Below are 24,717 nucleotides of genomic sequence, written 5' to 3' on the forward strand. Positions count from 1 at the left end.
GAAACCTCATCTCTACTAAAAATACAAAAATTAGACAGGCATAGTGGTGCGTACCTGTAATCCCAGCTACTTGGGAGGATGAGGCAGGAGAATTGCTTGAACTTGGGAGGTGGATGTTGCAGTGAGCCGAGATCATACCACTGCACTCCAGCCTGGGCAACAGAGCGAGACTATGTATGTCTGTATGTATGCATGCATGTATGTATAAATAAATCAAACAAACTGATAATAAAATCGAATAAAAATCAGTCTGCTTTTACTATCACCACATGCCAGCAATTAAAAACAATGTCAAATACAGTTCTCTTTTGGGATGGGCCCCTCTCCTCACTACTTGGTATACACTGCTGGTCAGTTACCTCAAGAACCTTGCTGTAGCCGGAGTCAGTGACATGGATCTGTGTCCTAGCCCTGTTCCCTGGCCCAACTACCAAGTCACTTTACTTCTCTAAGCCCAGGTTTTTTTCTCTCTTTTTTTTTTTAATTGACTTTTTTTTAGAGACAGAGTCTTGCTTGTCGCCCAGGCTGAAGTGTAGTGGTATGATCATAGCTCACTGTAGCCTCCAACTGCTGGGCTGAAAGTCATCCTCACACCTCAGCACCCTAAGTAGCTGGGACTGCAGGTTGTGCCACCTTGCCTGGCTTTTTTTTTTTTTTTTTGGAAGACAAAGTCTCACCCTGTCACCCAGGCTGCAGTGCAGTGGCATGATCTCAGCTCACTGGCACCTCTGCCTCCTGGGTTCAAGTGATTCTCGTGCCTCAGCCTCCCAAGTAGCTGGAATCATAGGCTTGCACCACCATGCCTGGGTAATTTTTGTATTTTTAGTAGAGACAGGGTTTCACCACATTGACCAGGCTGGTCTCATACTCCTGGCGTCAAGCGATTCCCCTGCCTCAGCCTCCCGAAGCACTGGGATGACAGGTATAAGCCACCATACCTCTCCAGTTTTCTTATCTGTGAAATGGAACTAAAAATGATACTTGCAAATATTTAAAAAGAGAATGAATATGAAGTTAGCTCATTAAGAGAAAAGCTGACCAGGTGTGGTGGCTCACGCCTGTAATCCCAGCACTTTGGGAGGCCGAGGCAGGCAGATCACTTGAGGTCAGGAGTTCAAGACCAGCCTGGCCAACATGGTGAAATCTCATCTGTACTAAAAATATAAAAAAAAAAAAGGCCGGGCGCGGTGTCTCAAGCCTGTAATCCCAGTACTTTGGGAGGCCAAGACGGGCAGATCACAAGGTCAGGAGATCGAGACCATCCTGGCTAACACGGTGAAACCCCGTCTCTACTAAAAAATACAAAACAAGAAAAACCAACCAGGCGAGTTAGTGGGTGCCTGTAGTCCCAGCTACTCGGGAGGCTGAGGCAGGAGAATGGTGTAAACCTGGGAGGCGGAGCTTGCAGTGAGCTGAGATCTGGCCACTGCACTCCAGCCTGGGCGACAGAGCGAGACTCCGTCTCAAAAAAAATACAAAAATACAAAAATACAAAAAAATTAGCCAGCCATGGTGGTGGGTGCCTGTAATCCAAGCTACTCAGGAGCCTGAGGCAGGAGAGTCACTTAAACCCAGGAGGTGGAGCTTGCAGTGAGCTGAGATTGTGCCACCGCACTCCATCCTGGGCAACAGAGGAGACTCCGTCTCGGAAAAGCTGGATGTAAATGTTGTAATGTTCACATTGCTATACAAGATCTATCCCATGGTGTGATATTTGGGTCATGCCCTGGTTATTCACCCTTGACAGTGAAGACTTTGAGGGGTGGGGATTAAGCCAGGCTCCTCCATGAACTTTAAGAGCTAAGGTTGGGGACATTTCTGAGCACTGAGAAGCTATTCTAGCTGTACCCATTTTCATTTGAGTCCTGGGCAGACAACTAGAGAGCCCTTATGAGGTGCCACCTGGGGGCCTGACAAGTTTGGGAATGAGGCCCATCTGCCAGTAACATTGATGTCGACACAGCCCACTCGTCCTCCCGGGTGCTGAGTGAGTGCGGAGCTGAGTCCTCTGCCTGGGAAGAAGAGTGTGATCCTGACGGAATTGCAGGAGAGTGTGCTGGCAGAAGCGGGATGTTTTCTGTATCTTGCGGATTTACTGTCCCTCACGAAACCATCCTACGTGACTTTTGCAAGACAGCCTCGGGCACAGAGTTCCCACCCACCCACGCCTCATGCTCTTCTGCAAGGCTGGATGGTAAAGTCTTATCTCAGACATGACCCCGTGATTTCCCAAACAACCCTGGGAAGTGGGCAGGGCAGGTGTTATTGTCCCCACTTGACGAAGAAGGAAACTGAGGCCCGGGGAGTTGAACAGGCTGCCCAGGGTCCCGGCTTGTTAGTGGTAGGGCTCTGACTAGACTCCCAGTCTCCTGACACCAGCCCAGAGGAATTTGGAGAGTGAAGGGAAAGGGCTTCATTCCTTTTTAGAGTTGTCCCAGGCTCTTTGGAGCTTTCTGACAGGAAGCTTTCTAAGGTGAGACCTGAGGTGGCAGGTGGAGAAACATGAACTGAAAAGGCAGCTCCTTGTCAAGCCCATGAAACTTTGATAGCGGGTTAGGACCAGGAATCGGGCCTCCTACCAGCCCCGTGCTGCAGTAGACCATGCATAGGTATTGATTGTTGCTACGGTGGGGCAGAGATACTAGAATATGTGTGCTTTGCATGTGTATACCAGATTCCAGTATTCCCATCGTTTTTGATTTAGTGTTAGCAACGACCTTCATTAGAGGTTGAATTGCTCCCCTCTGCTCCCTTCCTGGATGACATTCTGGGTAGCTCTGTCCTAAAGTGGACAGGCCCTTGCCTCCCACCCATCATCCCTGTAGCCTAGCTGGTGACTTCTGCACTGTGGGGCCTCAACTTCTGGCTGCAGAGCCTTCTGTATGCAGACAAGGGCCCGTTGCTGTCACAGTCTTCACCTGCCCTTGGGTTGGCTGGGCCCTCTGTTGGGCATACTAGAGCCACCTCAGGTTCTGCTTCTGTGCAGCTGCTGAGTACAGTGGCCAGGGAGTGCCTGACTACAAATTTTCACTCCTGTTATCCTCCAAAAGCTAGAGTAATCTTCTGTCTTGATTTGCAGATTCATAACACGGCGGTTAGACTGGTGAAGCCCTCAAGGAAAAATCATGCTGATGGGAGAGACAACCCCTCCCCTCTGATTCTCTTTCTTTACTCCTTTCCTGAGGTGATCAGATCAGAGAACTACGGGGAAGTGTAATACTGAAAAGGAGGAACTAGTATGAGTAACAGTGGTGTAGTTTCTTCATTTGTGAAATGGAGATAATCAGAAAGCTGTTGTAAGTCAATGGTTCTCAGCCCTGGCTGCATGTCAGTTACCCAGTGGGCTTTTAAATAGCCCACATCTTCAGGCCCAAACCCAGGAGGTCAGAATCTCTCAGGGTGAGACTTAAACACTAGGAATTTTAAAATTCTCCAGGCAATATCAATGTGTGGCCTGGGTTGAGAACTACTGCTCTAGGATTAAAGGAGTTGGCTAAGTGCTTGGAATAGAGATATTTTCACATCTGGCTGTGCGTGGGAATCATTGGGGGCGGGGAGTGGGGGAGAGATAGGGTGGTGCTTTTAAAATTAAACTGAAGCTGGGTGGTGTGGCATGTACCTGCGGTCCCAGCTACTAGGGAGGCTGAGGTTGGGAGGATTGCTTGAGTCCAGGAATTTGAAGCTGCAGTGAGTTATGATCACACCACTGCACTCCAGCCTGGGCAGCAGAGCCAGACCCCATCTCTAAAAATACATAAAATTAAACCAATTCCCTGGTTTCACATTCCAGACCATTTGAATCAGTGACTTACGTCTCTGGGTGTCTCTTGCTCAGCATTCGCATGAATCACTTATGAATACCATGGGCCAACATTACAAATATTTCCAGTCTTCACAACTTTCTAGTGGGGAATCCTGATTCCTATTTGACAGATGAGCAAATCTATGTTCAGAGCAGGTGAAAGCATAAGTCCCTGAGGCCAGGCCTGTCTGACCTTGAAGCCTGGGGGCTGGATCTGGTGGAGGGTGTTCTCCACTCTTCTGGAAACAGCCCAAGGAGTGGGGGACACCAGCCAGTGGCCTTGGCTCCCTCTGAGGCTCCCCTCCACAGGTTGAGCAGAAGGCTGTGCCTGAGTGAAGACAGGTGAGATGAGTAGTGGTGTGTGGTATTTGGCGCCATCTTAGTCACCCACTCTTAAAATATCTCCGTTTGGGGAGGGGAAGATGCCTGTGCAGTGGGCCTGCCCCGGTCACCACTCATTGCCACAGCTGTCTTGCAGAGAGAAAACTCAGGCAGGAAAGCAAACACTCATTTGCTTTTTGAGAGTTTGGGGAATTTTTCAGGCATGCGATATGGAAAAAAATGCCTCTGTTTCCCTCATAAGACAAAGGGGAAACAATGTCAAGGTGGCCTGAAATGTTTAGCTCTAGTTTGCAAAAGCTTTTCTGCCCCTTCACAAGTCCTAAGGCTGTCAACACAGTATGGGGCTGGGAGCTGGGGGATTTGGATGCCAAGCCAATCTCTGCGCCGCTACCTGTGTGCTCTGTAAACCTAAGTGTATCCCTTACCACCCTTAAACTTTGCTTTCCCCACCGGTCAAGTAGGAGTTCAGGAATTCTGTGACAAGGTCACAGGGACTCTCAAAAGCCAGGCCCTGTCAGCGGCCACTTGAGGTGTCAGAGGGAGAGGAGAGGCATGTGGCTGTCTTGACACTGAGACTCAGAGCCACCTGGGCCTGGAAGTTCGGTCAAGTGTTTGTTGGCACCTACCAAGGCACCTGCTGTCCTCTAGGCCCAGAGTGGCTCCAAGAGACCATATGTGTTAGAGATCACACTGAATGTGTTCACTCTGGCTCCGGGAGGCCTGGCTCCACTCCATCTGCGTCAGCCCCTAGTGTGTGGACATTTCAGAGCCAATATTTGGAACCAAAATAGCTGAAACTTCAGAGTCAGTGGACGATGTAAGATAAATTTGGCTCCACAAAGCATTCTCTGCCCAGTCCAGCCCCCAGGGTCTTCTCTCTCCCCAGAGCTCCATCTGTACCTGTTGTCTGTGCCTTTGGTCCCTGCCCAGTAGTGCCCAGCACAGATTCTGGCACAGAGTGGATGCCCAGACAGTGTTGAGTGAATGGAGGTTGAGGGGATGGAGAGATGCATGAGTTTGTGTTTGGGAACGTCTCTGAAGTGGCTGCCATAGAATGCTGTGTAAGTGTTAGTCTATCTATCTGTTGCTTGCTCATCTTGACTTTGTTGTTGCTATTGCCACTCCGGGTATTTTGAAGACTGTCTCACTGAGGATGATGCTAATGATGGAGTGGTCCAGATGCAGTGCTATTTTGCTATTTTCTGCGGTTGGAGCAAATATCCCAAGCATTTCCTTGTATGTAGCTTTTACCCCAGAGCCACTAAGAGCATACCTCGTAAGTCTGGAGTCTGCTGGCCACTTATTAAGCCATTAAGCTGAACCAGAAAACTTTCTCAGTTACCTAAGCAGTGGATATTTTGAGTGGCAAGAAAACGTGGGACAATGATGGCAAATGGCAGTGAGGGGATGGGAGGACCCCTGAGAAAATGGCCACTGGGAAGTCTCTGAGTACTTAGATCAGCTCCTGCTGGTCACTGAACTGAGGTGCAGAAGCAGGTGGTTGGTGCCCTTCCCTGTGGGGAGGACCCCTGGAGCACTCAGGGAAGCTGGCTCAGGGCTGCCTGCTGCTCTGCCACGGACTCCATTTCATGGTTGCTGTCTCTGTCCCTGGAGTGAGGGGTTTCTGAGCCCAGCCCTGGGTGCTAGTGCCTGAAGGGGACTAATAGTGGTCTAGACTGCTCTGAACTATCTCAGAGGCTTTGTGGACAGCTGGTTGGGTATCTGACTTTGAGGCTTGGCTTTGCCATTAACTCTGCGATGACCTCGGGTGAGTCACATGACCTATCCTTATGCCTCAGTTTCCTGATTGTATAACTCTCTGTTTATACCAAGTCCTCTGACTGTAATGCTCCCCCACTATAATGATTAACCTTGTTAGGTTGCCTCCTCTCCAAACTCCACCCAAACCTGGATCCCCATCAGCCCAGTCTGCTTATGGACATTGTGATTTCATCTGGTGGATCCTAGACTTGGGTTCTAGCTGAGACTTTGCAATGACAAGACTGTGTCACCTGATCAATAACCTTTCTGGGCCTCAGTGTTCACCTCTGTACACTGGGACTGACAATACTAACATTCATTCCTCATAGAAGGAATGGACAGAAGGGAAGCCCAGTCCCTGCTGCATCTCAGCCACAGTTTGTTATCCAGGTGGGGATGCAGACTGGTGGCGTGATTTGTCCTGTCCTGGCAGAATCACTCTGAATTTGTGTGACCTGGTAGCTGACAGTGGGATCACTTCCCCAGTGACCACAGTGACGACCTCATCTTGTGGGTCTGTGTCCCCACAGTGGCCAGTTTGCCATCGTGAAGAAGTGCCGGGAGAAGAGCACGGGGCTTGAGTATGCAGCCAAGTTCATCAAGAAGCGGCAGAGCCGGGCGAGCCGGCGTGGTGTGAGCCGGGAGGAGATCGAGCGGGAGGTGAGCATCCTGCGGCAGGTGCTGCACCGCAACGTCATCACACTGCACGACGTCTACGAGAACCGCACCGACGTGGTGCTCATCCTTGAGCTGTGAGTGGGGTCCCCAGGACCCACAGGGTTAGGGGGCAGCAGGGGCAGGCAGGGCGGTGGAAGCTCCAGTCACAGGCCCCAGGTGGCAGCAGCAACCAGGCCTAAGCTCAGCCCAGAGGAGGTGAAGTCAGTGGTGGGCAGATCCCCTCTGTCACAGTTACCCCCATCCTCCTCCTGAAACTGAGCCAAAGGAGGGGCAGGTTTGCTGAGTAGCAGGGGCAGAGGGTGATGGCCTAAGTCTGGCTTTCACTGGATCCTGGCTTTCACTGGATCCTGGAGATCAAAGGAAAGAAATGACTGCACTGGGGTCTTTTCCTGGCTGGAGAAGCATGTGGGAGGGTGAGGGGGACGGAGGGTGGGTTGGGGCCAGGGGAGGCTGTCAGGGAGGGATATGTACTATGAAGAGGGGAAGTACAAACATCTCCGGGCTCTGTGAAGCCCTTCTCCAGCCCTTTCCGGGGGAAAGTCCACTGCATTTGTGCTGTGATCGACACCTTTATTGTTATAATAATAGCTATTATTTAGAGAGTCCTACTGTAAGCCAAGAATTTGCTAGGCGCTTTGTATCTGTCGTCTTGTTCAATCTTTAAAGACTGTGATGAGGGAAATGTCTTACTAATGCAGACAGGTTATTTTGTATTCATTGTGCAAGCCAAGTACTTCTGTACCTTGTTTAATCCTCATAACGATGCTGTCACACAGACACTCTTATTATCCCCATTTTACAGACAAGAACACTGGCAGGCCGGGTCACTTACAAGATCCTATAGCCGGAAAGTGGCAGAACCTGGACTTTAGTCCACACGGCTTGTTCAGACAGCTATGAGTGTGAGGCGGGTTGGCCTTATGCTGGCTTAGCAGAGGAAGACCTCACAGTGTGTGATGGAATTTGGATAGATGAGCCCAAGACTCCAGGGGTTAGTTGGCCACCCTGGTATCCTCCTGGGCAGGTGGGGCTCTGACACACAATAGAGTTTGAGTTGGGTTGTGGCACAAGTTACAGTGGCTGTGTCCAGACAAGCAGCAAGGCCTATGTAAAGAATGTTCTGGCCTGGTGCCATGGCTCACACCTACCCTAGCACTTTGGGAGGCAAGGCAGGCAGATCATGAGGTCAGAGTTTGAGACCAACCTGGTGAACAGGGTGAAACCCCGTCTCTACTGACAATACGAAAATTAGCCAGGCATGGTGGCAGGTGTCTGTAATCTCAGCTACTTGGGAGGCTGAGGCAGGAGAATTGCTTGAACCCGGGAGGCGGAGGTTGCAGTGAGCCGAGATTGCATCACTGCACTCCAGCCTGGGTGACACAGCAAGACTCCGTCTTGGGGAAAAAAAAAAAAAGAATGTTCTGAGGCTCATAAGCACGTATGCACCTTCCTGGTAGTAGGAGTGATAGAATCTCTCAGGAATCCCTGATTTTGTGCCCTTGGGCAAGTTACCTCAATTCCCTGAGCTTTAGATCTCATCTGTAAAGCAGGCAGCCATCCTTAACCTGCCTACAGACTGGGTGGACCACCTGACATTTGAGATCATTCTAATTTGAGAACTATGCTCTGGTATGGGCAGGATATAGATTTAAGTAGCAGATGGGCATTTGCATACTCTCGCATTTGATTCTTAAATTATCCATCTCAGTGTTTAAATGTATAGAATTGCCTGTGCTTTTCCCTTCGCTAGCTCCCAATGTCCTCCATGTTTCTCCCATGGACCTCCCAGCTGGTTGGATTACTGGATGCCTGCCCTGCCTGACCCAGAGAGAAGCTGAGGGTCAGCAGTCAGCATCCTGATTCCCAGCAGAGAGTGACAAGCGCACCTTGCTGGAAAGGCCAAGCCACTTCTTAAAAATCTATTTTGGGGGGGGAAAAATCTAAGCCGGAATGGAAAAGAAATTACATTTATAATCCTACAACCCAAACGCAGCTATTTATGTTTTTCTGTGGTTCCTCTCAATCTTTATCTATTTGTATACAATCATTGTACTTGTATAATTTCCTGCTCTACTTTTTCCCTCAGTTAACATAATTCTAAAAATTGGCTTTTCTCTTTTGACTGACAATAATGTTTCACTGAATTGCACACCAGTATTTCCCTTGTCTTAGTCCATTTTCTGTGGCTTGTAATAGAATATCTGAAAGTGGTTAATTTATAAGGAAAAGGTATTTATTTCTTACAGTTATGTAGGCTGAGGAGTCTGAGATTGAGGGGACACATTTGATTAGGACCTTCTTGCTAATGGGGACTCTCTACAGAGTCCCCCAAGGCAGCCCAGTGTATCACATGGTGAGGGGCAGAGCGGGATATCTCAGTTCTCTCTTCTTCTTCTTCTTCTATAGCTACCAGTTCCATCCATGATAACCCATTAATCCATTAACCTATTAATCCACTAATGCATTAATGGATTAATCCATTCATAAGGACAGAGTCCTCATAACCCAATCGCTTCTCTTTTTTTGAGAGAGTCTCGCTCTGTCTTTCAGGCTAGAGTGCAATGGCACAATCCTGGCTCACTACAGCGTTCGCCTCCTGGGTTCAAGCTATTCTCCTGCCTCAGCCTCCCAAGTAGCTGGGATTACAGGCACCCACCACCACACCCAGCTCAATTTTTGTATTTTTAGTGGAGACGGGATTTTGCCGTGTTGCCCTAGCTGGTCTTGAACTCCTGACCTTAGATGATCCGCCCACCTTGGCCTCCCAAAGTGCTGGGATTACAGGCGTGAGCCACCATACCCTGACCCAATCATGTCTCAAAGGTCCCACTGCCTAATACAGCCACATTGGGGGTTAAATTTCAATGCGAGTTTGTAAGGCACAAATAGTCAAACCATAGCATCCTTATTGTTGGACACATGGTTTTTATTTGCTAGCTTTTAACCATTACACATTTTACTGATAAAACAACTTTCTTCTCAAGATCTTCCCCTTTTCTTTTTAATTAATCCTTTCAGCAGAGTCCCCAGGATTTAGCTAAAATCACCAGGAATGGGATGACTAGGCCAAAGGCTAACATTTTTGGGACTCAATATCCTTGCTTTTCAAAGATGGTCCTGGTTAACCATTACCACCACAGCGTAGGAGTGTTGCTGTGTGCCTGCAGTCCTGCCAGCCCTGGGTCACTTGTTTTGAAACGTGCTTCATTATTTATTGATCTTTATAGCTATAAATCGATACTTTCTTATTGTAACTGGCGTGTCTTTAATTGCTGGGGAAATCGCCTGCTTCTTCCTGTTTGTAGAAGCCTAGGAGTCGGTGGCAGGGGTGTGGCAGGTAGATGCTCTTGAGATGTCCATGTTTTTCCCAACAGGGCTCATGGTCAGCCAGTTATGTGCCAGCTTCTTGTGAGCTCAGGTGCACCATCCGTAACATCAGTTGTCACGCTGGTGCTCCCATGACTTGCTTGGGCCTCTGTGCTTGTTAAGTTCTGTCCCGTTTCTGTCTCCCCCTTCATTTCCAAGCTGTCTCATTGTTCTCAGGGTGCCTGTCTATGGATTGCTAAGAATTTATGAGATTGGAGAAGACCCAAGCGTTCTAAGACTTGCCTAACCCATGTATGGCAAGGGTCTGAGAGGGAGGACCTCCCAGGAGAGGAGATCCTGGGCTTTTGTTTTGTTTGTTTGTTTTTGTTTTTTGAGATGGACTCTTGCTCTGTCACCCAGGCTGGAGTGCAGTGGCGTGATCTCGGCTCACTGCAATCTCACCTCCCAGGTTCCAGTGATCCTGATGCCTTAGCCTCCTGTGTAGCTGGGACCACTGGCATGTGCCCCCCACCTGGCTAATTTTTTTTGTATTTTTAGTAGAGGTGGGGTTTCACTCTGTTGGCCAGACTGGTCTCGAACCCCTGGCCTCCAGTGATCTACTCGCTTTGGCCTCCCAAATTGCTGGGATTACAGGCATGAGCCACCACACCCGGCCTCATGGGCTTTTGTGCTTAGACTTAGTGACACCTGTTAGGCTGGTCAGAAGTCTTCGGCCTCCTAATAGGTTAGTGGGTTTGCCCAGTGAGTGTTAGTATCCACCTACTCAGTTGAAAGCTGCCCAGTTGCAGGTTTTATGAATGAGTCTACCCTGATCCCACTCCCCCTCTCAGCAACTGTTGTCTGGTGCAGGGCTTCCTCCTGCTCTCTGCTAAAGTGGCCAGCACTAGGAGGACATGCCTGGCCCTGATCCCTTTCAGCTGTTATTATCCCATCTGTGACCTCCCTAGAAGCAGCTACGTCTGGTTATGACTATTGAAGGCAGGACTGGGAAGGATTTTATTGTCCGTGTAAGTTGACTTCTCTATGGGGTATAGAATATATTAAAAATCTCAGTAGCTTAACTCATGTCACATGTGGAACTAGCCCTGAAAAATCTAAGTCTCCCTGTGAAGGTTGGGCTGGCCTCCCATCACAAGCCCCTGACTGCTCTGGGACCTCCTTGATTCCAAGCCTGTGGAAAGCAATACTGCAGTGGTTGCATACCAGAGAACTGCCTGGCAGAGTGCTCCATGGTGGCAGTGATGCTTCCCAGGTTCCCGAATTGAGCCTAGCTTCCTGGGCTCAGCAGCTCTGGCAGCATTTCCCCCCGTCGCTGCCTGTGCAGGTCATTCGTGTATACATTCCCAGAAGAGTCTGAAAAGCATTTCCAGCAGGCATGCCACCCTGCAGGGAGGAAAGAGGCAAAGGTCAGATTTGCAAGAAGGGGATGATCCTGGGAACACTAGGAGAAGAGATGAGGTCAAGTCGTTAGGCTTTGTTTTTCATCTTAAAGAGATGTGGGATGTAAGAGGAAAGAAACTTGGAAGGAGATTGGGGGTGGCTCCAGGGCAGAGGTCTTAGAGGCTAAAGAAATGACACCCAGGCTCCTTGATTAGGCTTCGAAAAGAGGTGACTGAGCATTAATGTGAATGTCCCAGCCTGGGTATGCAGGGCCTAGACGGTGGCAGGTTATCAGCCTCCCACCTTTCTGAGTTTCTGGGGGAGATTCTAGGGGGCACAGTGGCTGCTCCCTTCTTCATCCCAAGGAGACTATGTCTCACCAGGTCTTCTGCCCAGATCCCATCTTCAAACAGATGACTGATTACCGCCCCGCCAAAGTCCTCCCTCAACCCAAGCCTTCATGTCAGTGGCTTTTGGGAATGCTATGCTAAGATGCTTTTACATTGATGCAGCATTTTATTTAAAGCAGGAATTGCAGGGTTATTATTTATTTAGATATTCGCCCGAGGTCACAGGCCCACGAAACCTGGCAGGGGCTGGCAGACTAAGCGTGGAGCTGGGTTCTATGTTTCAGAGGGGGCACTGCAGATGTGAAAATTTTCAGAGGGCTCTGGACAGGTCTTTCACAAATACCAAGGCTTCACTGTCTATATGACACAGAATATTCTACATCATGTTATTTTTAACGTTTTATTTCTTTTCTTGTTCTTTTATTCACCAAACTTCTATTGAATGTCTTTCTTGCTGTGGAAGCAAAAATAATCTAGCTGGGGAGAGAGAAAGATAGATAGTGAAGCCCACTGTGATGAGAGCATGGATGCAGCAGAACAGGGGTGTCGGAGGACTGCCCAGTGCCTGGGGCTGCTTCAAGGCTTTCCGTTTTGCATCAGCACCTCAGCCGTTGTAATGTGGAAGGATTGCGGTGAGAGGGACATATGGTGAACTGGGGCTGGGAAAATCTGGGTCTAAATCCTGGTCCTGCCACTTACTAGCTATGTGATCTTGGGCAAGTCCCTTGCTCTGCTGAGACCTCAGTTTTCTCATCTGAGAATGAAGATGCCCTCTGGGTGGATATCAAGCTCAAGTGAGGGAATGTTTGGGAAAGCACATTGCACTGGTGGCAAACTTCAGATAAACTCTAAATCAAGCCCCCTTCCACCACTGCCACCCCGATGATGACACCATGTATGGTGTTCACGTCAAGGACTTTATCAAGGATCTCATAGAGATTCCTCTCACTCCCACCCTCACCTCCAAAGCTGGTAATGAAAGCATTTTTTTTTCACTCCTGTTTCACAAGAAGAAAAGCTGATCCCTAGAACTCTCACATGTCCCACCCCAAGGTGAAGATTGTGTCTTTGCTGCTGAAGGATTGGAGCCATCACCTTGGCTCTTTGACCCCAGCCTGCAGAGCAGACCCAGGGTTACTCTAGCAGCTGGGAGGGTGCTCCAGCTTCCAGCACCTGCCCAAGCTGGGGGCAAGGGTCAGAGTGGGGCACAGGATGGCCTCGCCCATAAGACACTGAGAAAAGAGTGCACCCGCCGCGTCCCCAACACCAACGCAGCCACCTTAGGCCACACCCTGCTCACCCTGAGCAGAGGGGCGCTGCAGCTATGGCAGACAGTACATATGCTCAACTGTGCCATCTTATCTCAGTCTCTCTTCAGCCTTTCACCTTCCCCCTTCCCCCTCCTATTTTTTGCCTCTTTTTCGATGCCATTGAGATGTTGGAAAACTAGGCCACTTGTCCTGTCTCACAGTCTGGATTAGATTTTTTTCCTTCCCCGTGGTGTTCTTTACCTCATTCCTCTGTTCCCTGTATTTCCTGTAACTACTAGTTAGATCTAGAGGAGATACCCATTGGCGCTGTCCAATAGAAATGTAATGTGAACCACATACGTAATGTTAAATTTCCTAGTTGCCACGCTGACTAAACAAAAAGAAATAGGTGAATTGATTTTAATAATATTTTTATTTAAAATTATTAATGAGATATTTTACATTCTATTTTTCAAACTAAGTCTTCAAAATCCAGTGTGAATTTATACTTAGAGCACATCTCAACCTCTTTTTTTTTTTTTTTTTTTTTTTTTGAGACTGGATCTCACTCTGTTGCCCAGTGTGGAGTGCTATGGTACAGTCATGGCTCACTGCAACCTCAACCTCAGGTGATCCTCTCACCTCAACCTCCTAAGTAGCTGGAACTACAGGTGCACATCACCATGCCTGGCTAATTTTTGTATTTTTTGTAGAGACAGCGTCTCACTATGTTGCCCAGGCTGGTCTTGAACTCTTAGGCTCAAGTGATCTGCCTGCCTCAGCCTCCCAAAGTGCTGAGATTACAGGTGTGAGCCACTGTGCCCAGCCCACATTTCAATTCTTATGCAAAGCAATGTAACGGTTAAAGTGAAATGCAGTTCTACTGAAACAATAAAGTTGTATTTAATGGAAAATATTTTATACCACATCAGTTTTTAAATTAGAACAATTAAAATTAAGTCAAAATTAAAATTCATTTCCTCTATTACACTAGCCGCATTTCAAGTGCTCAGTAACCACATGTAACTAGTGGCTACTCTATTGGACAGCACGTATCTAGAACATTTTCATCATTGCAGAAAGTTCTGTTGATAGTGCTGAACAAGAGGTTTAAGCAGATTTAGGTTCCATTTTTTAAGTCACAGCATATAATAGGTGTTGCTGTGTACTTCCTATTGCACTATTTTATGTCCGGTTGTTCTATTTTTCATGATGCTAAGATTACTGAGTGGGTCCAAGTGTGCTTCTGGAAATGTTTAAAGAAAGGAGAAAAGAAGATTTTGATGCTCTTTATTTAGGATGGACTAGGGGGCAGGGAATGATCCCCAAAGTTGGGTCAGAGCCATTTTAGCCATATAAGAATCATCTGGAGCCGGGCGCAATGGCTCACACCTGTAATCCCAACACTTTGGGGGCTGAGGTGGACGGATTGCTTGAAGTCAGGAGTTCCAACTTGGCCAACATGGTGAAACCTCATTTCTACTAAAAATACAAAAATTAGCTGGGCGTGGTGGCGCACGCACCTGTAACCCCAGCTACTCAGGAGACTGAGGCATGAGAATCAGTTGAACCTGGGAGGCAGAAGTTTCAGTGAGCTGAGATCACATCACTGCACTCCAGCCTGGGCAACAGAATGAGACTGTCTCAAAAAAAAAGAAAAAGAAAAAAAGAAAAGAAAAGAAAAAAAAAGAAAAGAATAATCTGCAATACTCAGTATGCTGTAGTGCTTGAGAGCTGTTCTGCCTGGGTTTGAATCCTGATTCTATTTACTAGCTATGGGACTGTGGGCAAGTTGCTTAACCTCTCTGAGCCTTTGTTTATTTAAGTGTGAAATAGAAAAATGATAGTCCTTAGATCATAGGATATTGTGATGATGAAATGAAATAATGTGCATAAGGCATGTAGCATAGAGTACGTGTTCAATGAATATTAATTACTATTATTATGTTGTCATAGTAAAAATACAGGTTTTAAGGCCTCACTGCTGGAGAATCTAATTTGTTAAAGTCTATGGTGGGATCTGGAAATCTGCATTTTAAAACAAGTTCTCCAAGTGATCCAAAGGTCCTGGATCCCTTGGCCTAGAACCCTTCCTGAGATCTTTCTCTTTGGGCCCTTGGCTTTATTTCAGCCCCAGCGGAGCACATGCTGGCTGGATACCCCAGCTTCTGTCAGAGGATTGTAAACCAAAAATTAAATTCTAAGCCCCCCAACTGAATAGACCCCTCTCTCAGCCAACGAGATTCCAAAGTAAACCAGAAAAACTTTCAGGCCATGATGGGAAGAGGGGTTGGACACGCCTCATTATACTCTCCGCCCATTGAAATTCAGGCACAAGTGACCAACATTAATATAAAAACAGTGAACTTAAGACTAACAAAACAGACTCTTTGCAGCAATAAGATAACAAATTCCAGCCTGACTCTACTATAACATCACATGACAAATAGCAGGACCTGAAATAAATAGAAGTATTTTACCCTAATAAATCTTTTGACATATTTTGAAGTGGCCCTGCAAAGCTGACTCTTGTGGGAAAAAATTATATTCTCTGGAGAATCTCTGTTCCTTTCCATGTCTTTTTCTGATCCTGAAGAGATTAGCTGAGAGTCTAGCACCTTTTAAGAATGTGAATGGTAAACATTTGCCATCTATTGCCTCCAAGGGCAGCCACCTGTGAGACTTCGTCTATGTAATAAAAACCTTGGTCTCCATAACCCTTGTCTTAACTCAGACACTCTTTTCTATTGATTCTTTTGATAATAACCAATTGCCAATCATAAAATCCACCTGTGACCTAGAAGCCCTCCCAACTCCCTATCCTCACCTCCAAGTTTTTCCACTTTTCCAGACGGAACCAATGTACACCTTACATTTATTGATTGATTCAGCCTGTAACTTCTGTCCCCCTAAAATGTATAAAATCAAGCTGTTACCCAACTACCTTGGGCACATGTTCTGAGGACCTTCTGGGACTGTGTCACGGGTCTTGGGCACTCGTATTTGGCTCAGAATAAACATCTTTAAATATTGTACAGAGTTTGACTCTTTTTGTTGACAGAATAAAAAAGCCCAAGTAGGGTTGCCAGAGTTAGCAAGTAAAAACCTATTTTATCTGGTAATCCTAAATCTCAGGGGAGATTTTTTTTTGCTCTGTCACATCAACTATAGGATGCAAGAATGTAGAGTGTGAAAAAGTAGTATCAAGCATCAAAATTAGTATTCTAGAGTCTTTAGAGATTAATATAATTAATGGGGTCTTCTGCTTAAGTTAGGGGCCATACTTAGATTCTCTTGAACCCCATAAAGGAGCCATCTTTTATAAAATTAAAGAAAGGGGGCTTTGGGGGCTGTCTTGCCCAATCTGCTTTTTTTGTATGTAATGAAGCCAGGTCCTGCCTGGAGAAGGGAAATGAGTTGTCTAAGGTCAATGGCAAGGCTGGAATGGAACCTAGGTCATTTAGTTTCTGGCACAGCATTTGTTCCTCTTTGTCATCTGTCTTAGTTCATTCAGACTCTGGCATTCTGTCTCTGGCCCCCACCCCAATTAATGTCCTTCTCAAATGTAAAATACATTCCTTTCATTCCAATAGTTGCAAAAGTCTTAATTCCAGCATCACCTCCAAAGTTTAAAGTTCAAAGTCTCATCTAAATATCTAAATCAGATGTGGGTGAGACTCAAGGTATGATTCATTCTGAGGCAAGTTGCTCTCCAGCTGTGAACCAATGACATCAAACATGTCGTGTACAAAATATGATGGTGGGACAGGCAGAGGATACACATTCCCATTCTAGAAGAAGGAATGGGAAAGAATAAAGGAGTGACAGCTTCTGAGCCAGTATAAAATATTGAGAATAATCTTTGGCTCAATGCTCTGCCCTCCAGGCCCACAGGAGTGGAATGGAGGTCTTGCCCCTGCAACTTTGGGCAACCATACCCATAAGGCTTTGCTCTCCAAACATTGACCCCCACCCAAAAGGCAGTCCTCTGCCCAGGGGCCCACCAGCTCCCTTAAGGCATCTTTTGAAATCCAGGTGAAGGCAGCCACACATCCACCAGCTTTGCTTGGCACAGAGCATGCCACACTGTTGCCCTCCAGGAGCCACACCTGGTATGTCTGAGGAGTGTGGCAACAGAGTTTGGAGAGCAAAGCCCACAATGTGAGGCAGCACTGGGCAGTAGAGGCCCCTCCTTTGATATCATTCTGCCTCTAGGCTCTGGCACTATGAACCTGTGATGGGAGGGACACCCCTCTTTTCACCCCCATGATCTCTGAAATGACTTCAGGGTCATTCTTCCATTGTCTTGAACAATAGGTCCTGGCTTCTATTTAGAATGGCTGACTAATCCCCCTATTGTCTTGATGAATAGCACCTGGCTTCCCTGAGAATAATATTAATCTTTTTATCAAATGGTTGCTTGGTCACACCTTTGTTCTTTCCCAAACAGGTTTTCTTAGTTTTTCCAATATGAGGAGGCTGAGAATTTTTCATACTTTTAAGCTTTCTTCCCTTTGAGTAACAATTTTGTCTTTAAATCATTTCTTTTTGCATTTTACTATAAGTAGTCAAGAGGAACCAGGACACTCTTTCAACACTTTGCTTAGAAATTTCCTCAGCCAAATATTCCATTTTTATTGCTTACAAGTTCTACCTTCTACAAAACAGTAGGGCACACACACAATTCAGCCACGTTCTCGGCTACTTTATAAGAAGGATGCCCTTTCCCCCATTGACCAGACCAGTAACAAGTTCCTCGTATCCATCTGAGACATTATCAGAATGGCCTTTCCATCTGTATTTCTACAAATATTTTGTTGATGACCACTTAGGTATTCTCTAAGAAGATTGAGAATCTCCTCTCTTTGTGATCCCTCACCAGAACCACCCTTACAGTCCATTCCTTCGTGGCAGTGTAGGCTTTTTCTAGTTGGCACCCCAAACCTCTTCCAGCCTCTACTTGTTAGCTGATTCCAAAGCAACTTCCACATTTTTAGGTATCTGTTACAGCAGCACTACATACTTGGTACCAATTTCCTCTCTCAGTTCATTCAGGCTGCTGTATAACACAATAACCATAAACTGGGTGGCTGACAAACAACATGAATTTATTTCTCACAGTCCTGAAGTCTGGGAAGTCTAAGATCGAGATGAAGGTTCACTTCCTCATTAGACGGCTGTCTTTTGACTGTAACTTCACATAGCGCAAGGGGAAAGTGAGCCCTCTGGGGTCTCTTTTATAAGGGCACTAATCTCATTTGTGAGGGCTCTGACTTCATGACTTAATTACTTCCCAAAGGCTCTGTCTCCTAATACCATCACCTTGGGGGTTGGAATTTCAAAATATGAATTTGGAGGAACACAAACATTCCGGCTAAAGAATCTGCTTGTTTTTGTCCCCTGCCATCTCAGGCATACTGGGGGGAGAGGGCAACCTCCAGGGTGACTGGGACCAGGGCCTAGAGGGAGCAGAGGCCCTTCTGACAACATCTCCAGAGTGATTCCTGCCCTTGTGATCCAAAAGAAAACAAAGCAAATAGAAGCAAAGTCAGTCCCTGGCACTGGTCAGACAGACAAAGCCCCAGACATAAGCAAGGGGGATTCTGCCATACGAGGTCCCTGGGGGATCAGGATCAGGGCTTGCACCCATCAGCCCAGCCTCATGACATGCAGAGCTGACTGGGCCTGGGCCTCCCCTCCCCCCGCTGGTGTTTTACAGAGTGTCTGGAGGAGAGCTCTTCGATTTCCTGGCCCAGAAGGAGTCACTGAGTGAGGAGGAGGCCACCAGCTTCATTAAGCAGATCCTGGATGGGGTGAACTACCTTCACACAAAGAAAATTGCTCACTTTGATCTCAAGGTCAGTAAGGGGAGAAAGAGAAAAGAATCAAGTTTAGGAAGAAGAGGCTTAGTCCCTCCTGGTGTCTTTCCCAGGATGGGCCCAGTGCCCACCAGCCCTCCTTTCTCATCTTACAATGAAAAACCCTGAGCTCCTGGGAAAGAGATGATGCTACAGAAATGTCCACCTTCTCAGTTTCATTTCTCATAACAGGTTTTCTGCACACAGGAGCTGACTGCAAAAAGCTCCTTAAATCAGACTTCAGGCACCTTATTTATTTCAGGTAGCGGGGGTAACGCTTTCTAAATAAGTAGACCAGTGACAGGAAACTTGAAACCAAACACCTTTCACAAGACTGAACTTTTCGATAACAAAGAACTAGAAGTATTTGGAGGATTGCTGAAGTTGGCTGACTCACCAGACCCTTTCACAGTGCAGCCTCCATCATCCCTTGACCAGAGCTTGTAAATCCTGGAGCCCAGGGACCACTGGCTGCTCTCCCCCACTCACCACCCCGACTCTGCTCCAAACTGTGGCCATAAAACTGCTTCCAGGGGTCACTGATCATTTGTGGTAACTGGTATTCAGGATTGAGAAAGTTCCCTGTGACCGCATAGGACTTTATAAAGCAAGAATGTGGTCAAATTAGAAGGACAGTTCCCTTAGTAACTGAGCTCAGTTGCATAGACTGATGAGCCTATATAGATACTTAATGTGTAAATGTTCTCTAACTTGTGATCAATTCTATGACCTGTTTGCTGGGGAGATCCCTTCATTTTTCTATCCAGAAATCCCTGTGGTCTTTCAAGCATGGTGCTGGGTGCCTGGGTATTGCTGCAGATACAAAATTCACTGAGGCCCTGTCTGAGATTACTTCCTCTTTTCCAGGGACCTTGGTGTAAGAGATAGAAAAACCAGCAACTCTAAGTACTGTGCTAGAAGGAAGCCCAGGGTGGGTGGGGAGGCTAAAGGAGGTGACATCTAAGTCCAACCGGGGTATCAGAGAGGGCTCCCTGGAAGAAGTGCTATTTAGTTGAGTTCTGAAGGATTGGCAGGAATTAGAAGAAGGGAAGGGCCTTCTAAGGAAGAAAGGCCAACAGAATACATGGTCACAAAACTGCGCAGTGCATTCAGGGAAGTACAGGCACAGGAAGTGTGTGCTGAGTGGCTGGGGAAGAAGCCGGGAAGAGTGCAGGAGGCAGACACAAGGATCTGGGAGCTAAGCCAAGGAGCTTGCACTTTACCCTGAGAGATAAGGGTTCCAGTGAGCAGAGAAGTGAGGTGAAAGCATGTACATGTTTCAGAATGATCCCTCTGGCTGGGAGAACGGACAGGCTGAAGACAGCCTGGAGGCTGGGGCTCAGCTAGGAGGCTAATGCAATAATCTAGGTAAGATGTGAGGAGGGGACAGAGTCAAGATCTTTTGCAGAGGTCAATTTGAGGATTGATTAGGTGCCTAATTAGAGGTAGAGATGAAGGAGGGGACAGAGTTCTGGATGACACCCAAGTTCTGGCTTGTGCCCCTGGCCCAGAGAGGGTCTGGCATATCCATTGTCTCACAGTGGCTATGCCAGGGCATGGGCTCAGTTCCTATATGAGTCCCTACCCTGCTCTTACTCTACTCTGCCTGATAGGGTGACCTTCTATGAGTCCCCTTAGCATGGTCCCCCTTCCTTATGCTGATTGTCACCTTTTTTTTTTTTTTTTTTTTAAATAGAGACAGTCTTGCTCTGTCACCCAGCTGGAGCACAGTGGAGAGTGGAGTGATCACAGCTCACTGCAGCCTCGACTTCCTGGGCTCAATCTCTCCGCCTGCCTTAGCCTCCTGAATAGCTGGGACTAAAGGCATGTGCCACCATACCTGGCTAATTTTTGTATTTTTTGTAGAGGCGGGGTCTTGCCATGTTGCCCAGGCTGGTCCTGAGCTCCTGGGCTCAAGTGGTCCACCCACCTCAGCCTCTCAGAAGTGTTGGGATTACAGGCATGAGCCACTGCATCTGGCCATGATTGTCACAGTTTTTTTTTTTTTTTTTTTTTTTGGTGGCGGGGAGACAGGATCTCACTCTGTCACCCAGGCTGGAGTGCAGTGGTGCAATCTCAGCTCACTGCAGACTTGACCTCCCAGGCTCAGGTGATCCTCCTACCTCAGCTTCCCAAGTAGCTGGGACTACAGGAACACACCACCATGGCCGGCTAAATTTTGCATTTTTCATAGAAATGGGTTTTCGCCATTTTACCCAGGCTGGTCTGGAACTCCTAGGCTCAAGCAATCTGCCCGCCTCAGTCTCCCAAAGTGTTGGGACTACAGGCATGAGCCACTGCTCCTGGCTGTCACAGTATTTTTTTTTTTTTTTTTTTTTGAGACAGTCTCGCTCTGTCACCCAGGCTGGAGTGCAGTGGCCGGATCTCAGCTCACTGCAAGCTCCACCTCCCGGGTTTACGCCATTCTCCTGCCTCAGCCTCCCGAGTAGCTGGGACTACAGGCACCCGCCACCTCACCCGTCTAGTTTTTTGTATTTTTTAGTAGAGATGGGGTTTCACCGTGTTAGCCAGGATGGTCTCGATCTCCTGACCTCGTGATCTGCCCGTCTCGGCCTCCCAAAGTGCTGGGATTACAGGCTTGAGCCACCGCGCCCGGCCTGTCACAGTATTTTTTAATACCTCCAACAGAAGTCTTCCAGAGTTTTACTGAGGCGTCACGGGTAAAAATTGGGGTCACCGAGGATGGTGAGGACTGGGCAGGCCTTTGGACCTCAGGGTGGTAATAGCAGGAAATGGTCTTCCTTGATTGCACCTGTGTTGCCTTCCTGGTGACTGCTACGGACAATTGACTTGTTGTTTTCTTGTGTCTTTGCTGGCTCCAGGAGACCAGCTTCAAAATGGGCTCCTTTGTCTTTTCTGGAATGGGTCTGGTAGGAGGAGTGGCTGGAGCCCAGCAGGCACCAATGACCGCAGCAGGTTCGTGATGTTTGGCTTGCCTTTATGGCAGCTCACTGTGGTGGGGAGAGTTAGCTAGGCTTGGAGTTAGCAGGCTGGGTTATCATATACCATGATACACCTGAACCTCAGCTTTTCAACTTCAGTGCAAATAATAATATCTACCTGGCAGAGTTGTAAGTGTTAGAGAGAAGAAGCATTAAGTGCCAAATATGGAATAGGTGCTCTGTAATAGTAGCTGTTATTGTTATTCCCCTTCTCAGAATAGAGGAAAAAGGAAATAGAACTTTAGTTACAGTGTTTTGGGCCCCATAGACTAGGAAAACAAACCCTGCGAGTACAGTTCTCTTAATAAATTGCCCAGCAGAGAGCTGAGTTGGTTGCTAGGTAGAACTGTAGGCGAGGGCCGGTAAGACTCTGGGCCTAACCTGGACATTTTCCATGACCTGGAAACGGTCTGGGTTTTCCCTGGATGCATGTGAGGTGAGGATGCTGCTAGTCCCCACCATAGCCAGATATCCTTAGAGTTGTGAGGACTTGAGCTTTCTGATTCTTCCACCCATGGGTCCCTTGGCCTAGGCCCACCTAGGCAACTTCAGGAAGTGATGAGTAGCTGAAACTCAGAAGGATTACCTCATGATTGGGTAGATGTTTCCTGGAGCCAGAATGTGGGTATGCATGCCTCCTGGCTGGAACATTCTGTCAACTGGAGGGGATCATGCAATTAAGATCCAGCTGGTAGCTTAGCGGAGGCCTCTTGGTTCTGTGTTGTTTCCCACCATATAGAATCCACATTTTTCTTCCTGATTTTCATTCTCCATGATGGACTTTCACTTTCCTCTCCTGTTTATATTCTGTTACTCCTCGCCAAGCTCAGGGTCCTTACTACCCAAGGAACACAGCCAGCATGTTGTCTCCACACCCTTACCCATAACCTGTTCTCCATGCACACCTTCCAGCTTGAAGGGGCAGGTAATGGAAGAGGGTTCGCTCTCTTGCCTGCCTTTGGAATGTGAACAACCTCTCTTCAACTGGTATTTGATCAGCTCCTCCTATGTTCAGCCATTGTGCAATGGACAGTCAGGCTCTATCCCTGCTCACCACATGCCCCTAGCCTGGTTGCAGGGAGAAGACAAGTGGACAATTTTTTTTTTCTTTTTGAGATAGGGTCTTGCTCTGTCCCCCAGGCTGGAGTGCAGTGGCACAATCTCGTCTCCCTGCATCCTCCACCTCCTGGGTTCAAGTGATTCTCCTGCCTTAGCCTCCTGAGTAGCTGGGATGACAGGCCCCCGCCACCATGCCCAGCTAATTTTTGTATTTTTAGTAGAGACAGGGTTTCACCATGTTGGCTAGGCTGGTCATGAACTGCTGACCTCAGGTGATCCCCGCCGACCCCACCTTGGTCTCCCAAAGTGCTGAGATTATAGGCATGAGCCACTATGGCCAGCCTGAATGGACAAATTAATATGAGATAAGCAGTATTGGTAAAAACAGGAGACAGAGCAAGATGGCCAAATAGAAACCTTCACTGATCATCCTCCCTGTAAGAACACCAAATTGAACAGCTATCCACGCACAAAAAAGCACCTTTAAGAGAACCAAAAATCAGGTGAGCGGTCACAGTACCTGGTTTTATTCATTATTTTATTTTTTTTTTATTATTATTTTTTTGAGACTAAGTCTGGCACTGTTGCCCAGGCTGGAGTGCAGTGGCACGATCTCGGTTCCCTGCAAACTCCACCTCCTGGGTTCACACCATTCTCCTGCCTCAGCCTCCCGAGCAGCTGGGACTACAGGCACCTGCCACCATGCCCAGCTAATTTTTTTGTATTTTCAGTAGAGATGGGGTTTCACTGTGTTAGCCAGGATGGTCTTGATCTCCTGACCTCATGATCCGCCCGCCTTGGCCTCCCAAAGTGCTGGGATTACAGGCATGAGCCACCATGCCCAGCCCACAGTACCTGGTTTTAATTTCATATCACAGAAAGAGGCACTGAAGAGGGTAGGAAAGACAGTCTTGAATCATCTACACCACCCTTTCCCCATCCTCTGGCAGCAGCCGTGTTGCATGGAGAAAGAACCTGTGCATTTGGGGGAGGGAGAGTGCAGCAATTGTGGGACTTTGCATTGAAAGTCAGTGCTACCCTGTCACAGCAGAAAGCAACACCAGGCAGAACCCAGCTGGAACCCATGGAAGGAGCATTTAGACTAGCCCTAGACAGAGGAGAATCACTCTTCCCAGTGGTCAGAAGCTGAGTTCCAGCAAGCCTCACCACTGCAGACTAAAGTGCTCTGGGTTTCTAAGTAAACTCGAAAGGAGGTTTAGGCCACAAGGGCTGCAATTCCTGGACAAGTCCTGGTCCTGTGCTGTGCTTGGAGCCAGTGGACTTGGAGAGTACACCTAGTGAGACATCAGCTGGGGTGGCCAAGGAAGTGCTTGTACCACACCTCCCCTACCCCCAGGCAGCACAGCTTGCAACTCCAGGAGAGAATCCTTCCCTTCACTAGAGGAGAAAAGAGGGAAGAGTGAAGAGGACTTTGTCTTGCAATTTGGATACCAGCTCAGCCACAGTCAGATGGGGCACAAGGCAGAGTCTTAAGGACTCCATTCCAGGCCCTAGATCTCAGACATTTCTAGACACTCCCTGGGCCAGAAGGGAATCCACTGTCTTGAAGGGAAGGACCCAATCCTGGCAGGATTCATCACCTGCTGACTAAAGAGGCCCTGGGCCCTGAATAGTCAGCAGTGATATCCAGTGTATCACTCAGATACATGCACTCAGAGACATGCTGGCTTCAGGCATGACCCAGCACATTCCCAGCTGTGGTGGTTATGGGAAGAGGCTCCTTCTGCTTGAGAAAAGGAAAGTTAATGATAAAGCGTACTTTGTCTTGCAGCTTAGGTACTAGCTTGGCCACAGTGGGGCAGAGAACCAAGTGGGCTCTTTGGGTTTCCAATTTCAGGGCTTGGCTCTTGGACAGCATTTCTGGACCTACCCTGGGCCAAAGGGGAGCCTACTGCCCTGAAGGGAGAGTCGTAGGCCTGACAGCAT

At 47.7% G+C, this 24,717-nt stretch overlaps 1 protein-coding gene across 5 annotated transcripts in view; it reads left to right on the forward strand.

Annotated features, from left to right (window-relative positions):
• Positions 1-24,717, forward strand: part of DAPK2 (death associated protein kinase 2) — a 141,225-nt gene that overhangs the window by 55,715 nt on the left and 60,793 nt on the right. For all 5 annotated transcript variants that reach the window (XM_023185315.1, XM_023185318.1, XM_023185319.1 and 2 more), the window contains 2 exons: positions 6,436-6,657; positions 18,610-18,748. In XM_023185315.1, the coding sequence (XP_023041083.1) occupies positions 6,436-6,657; positions 18,610-18,748 (361 nt within the window). The remainder of the gene's footprint in view (positions 1-6,435; positions 6,658-18,609; positions 18,749-24,717) is intronic.

Source organism: Piliocolobus tephrosceles, chromosome 6 (assembly GCF_002776525.5).
Source record: "Piliocolobus tephrosceles isolate RC106 chromosome 6, ASM277652v3, whole genome shotgun sequence".
Lineage (NCBI taxonomy): Eukaryota > Metazoa > Chordata > Mammalia > Primates > Cercopithecidae > Piliocolobus > Piliocolobus tephrosceles.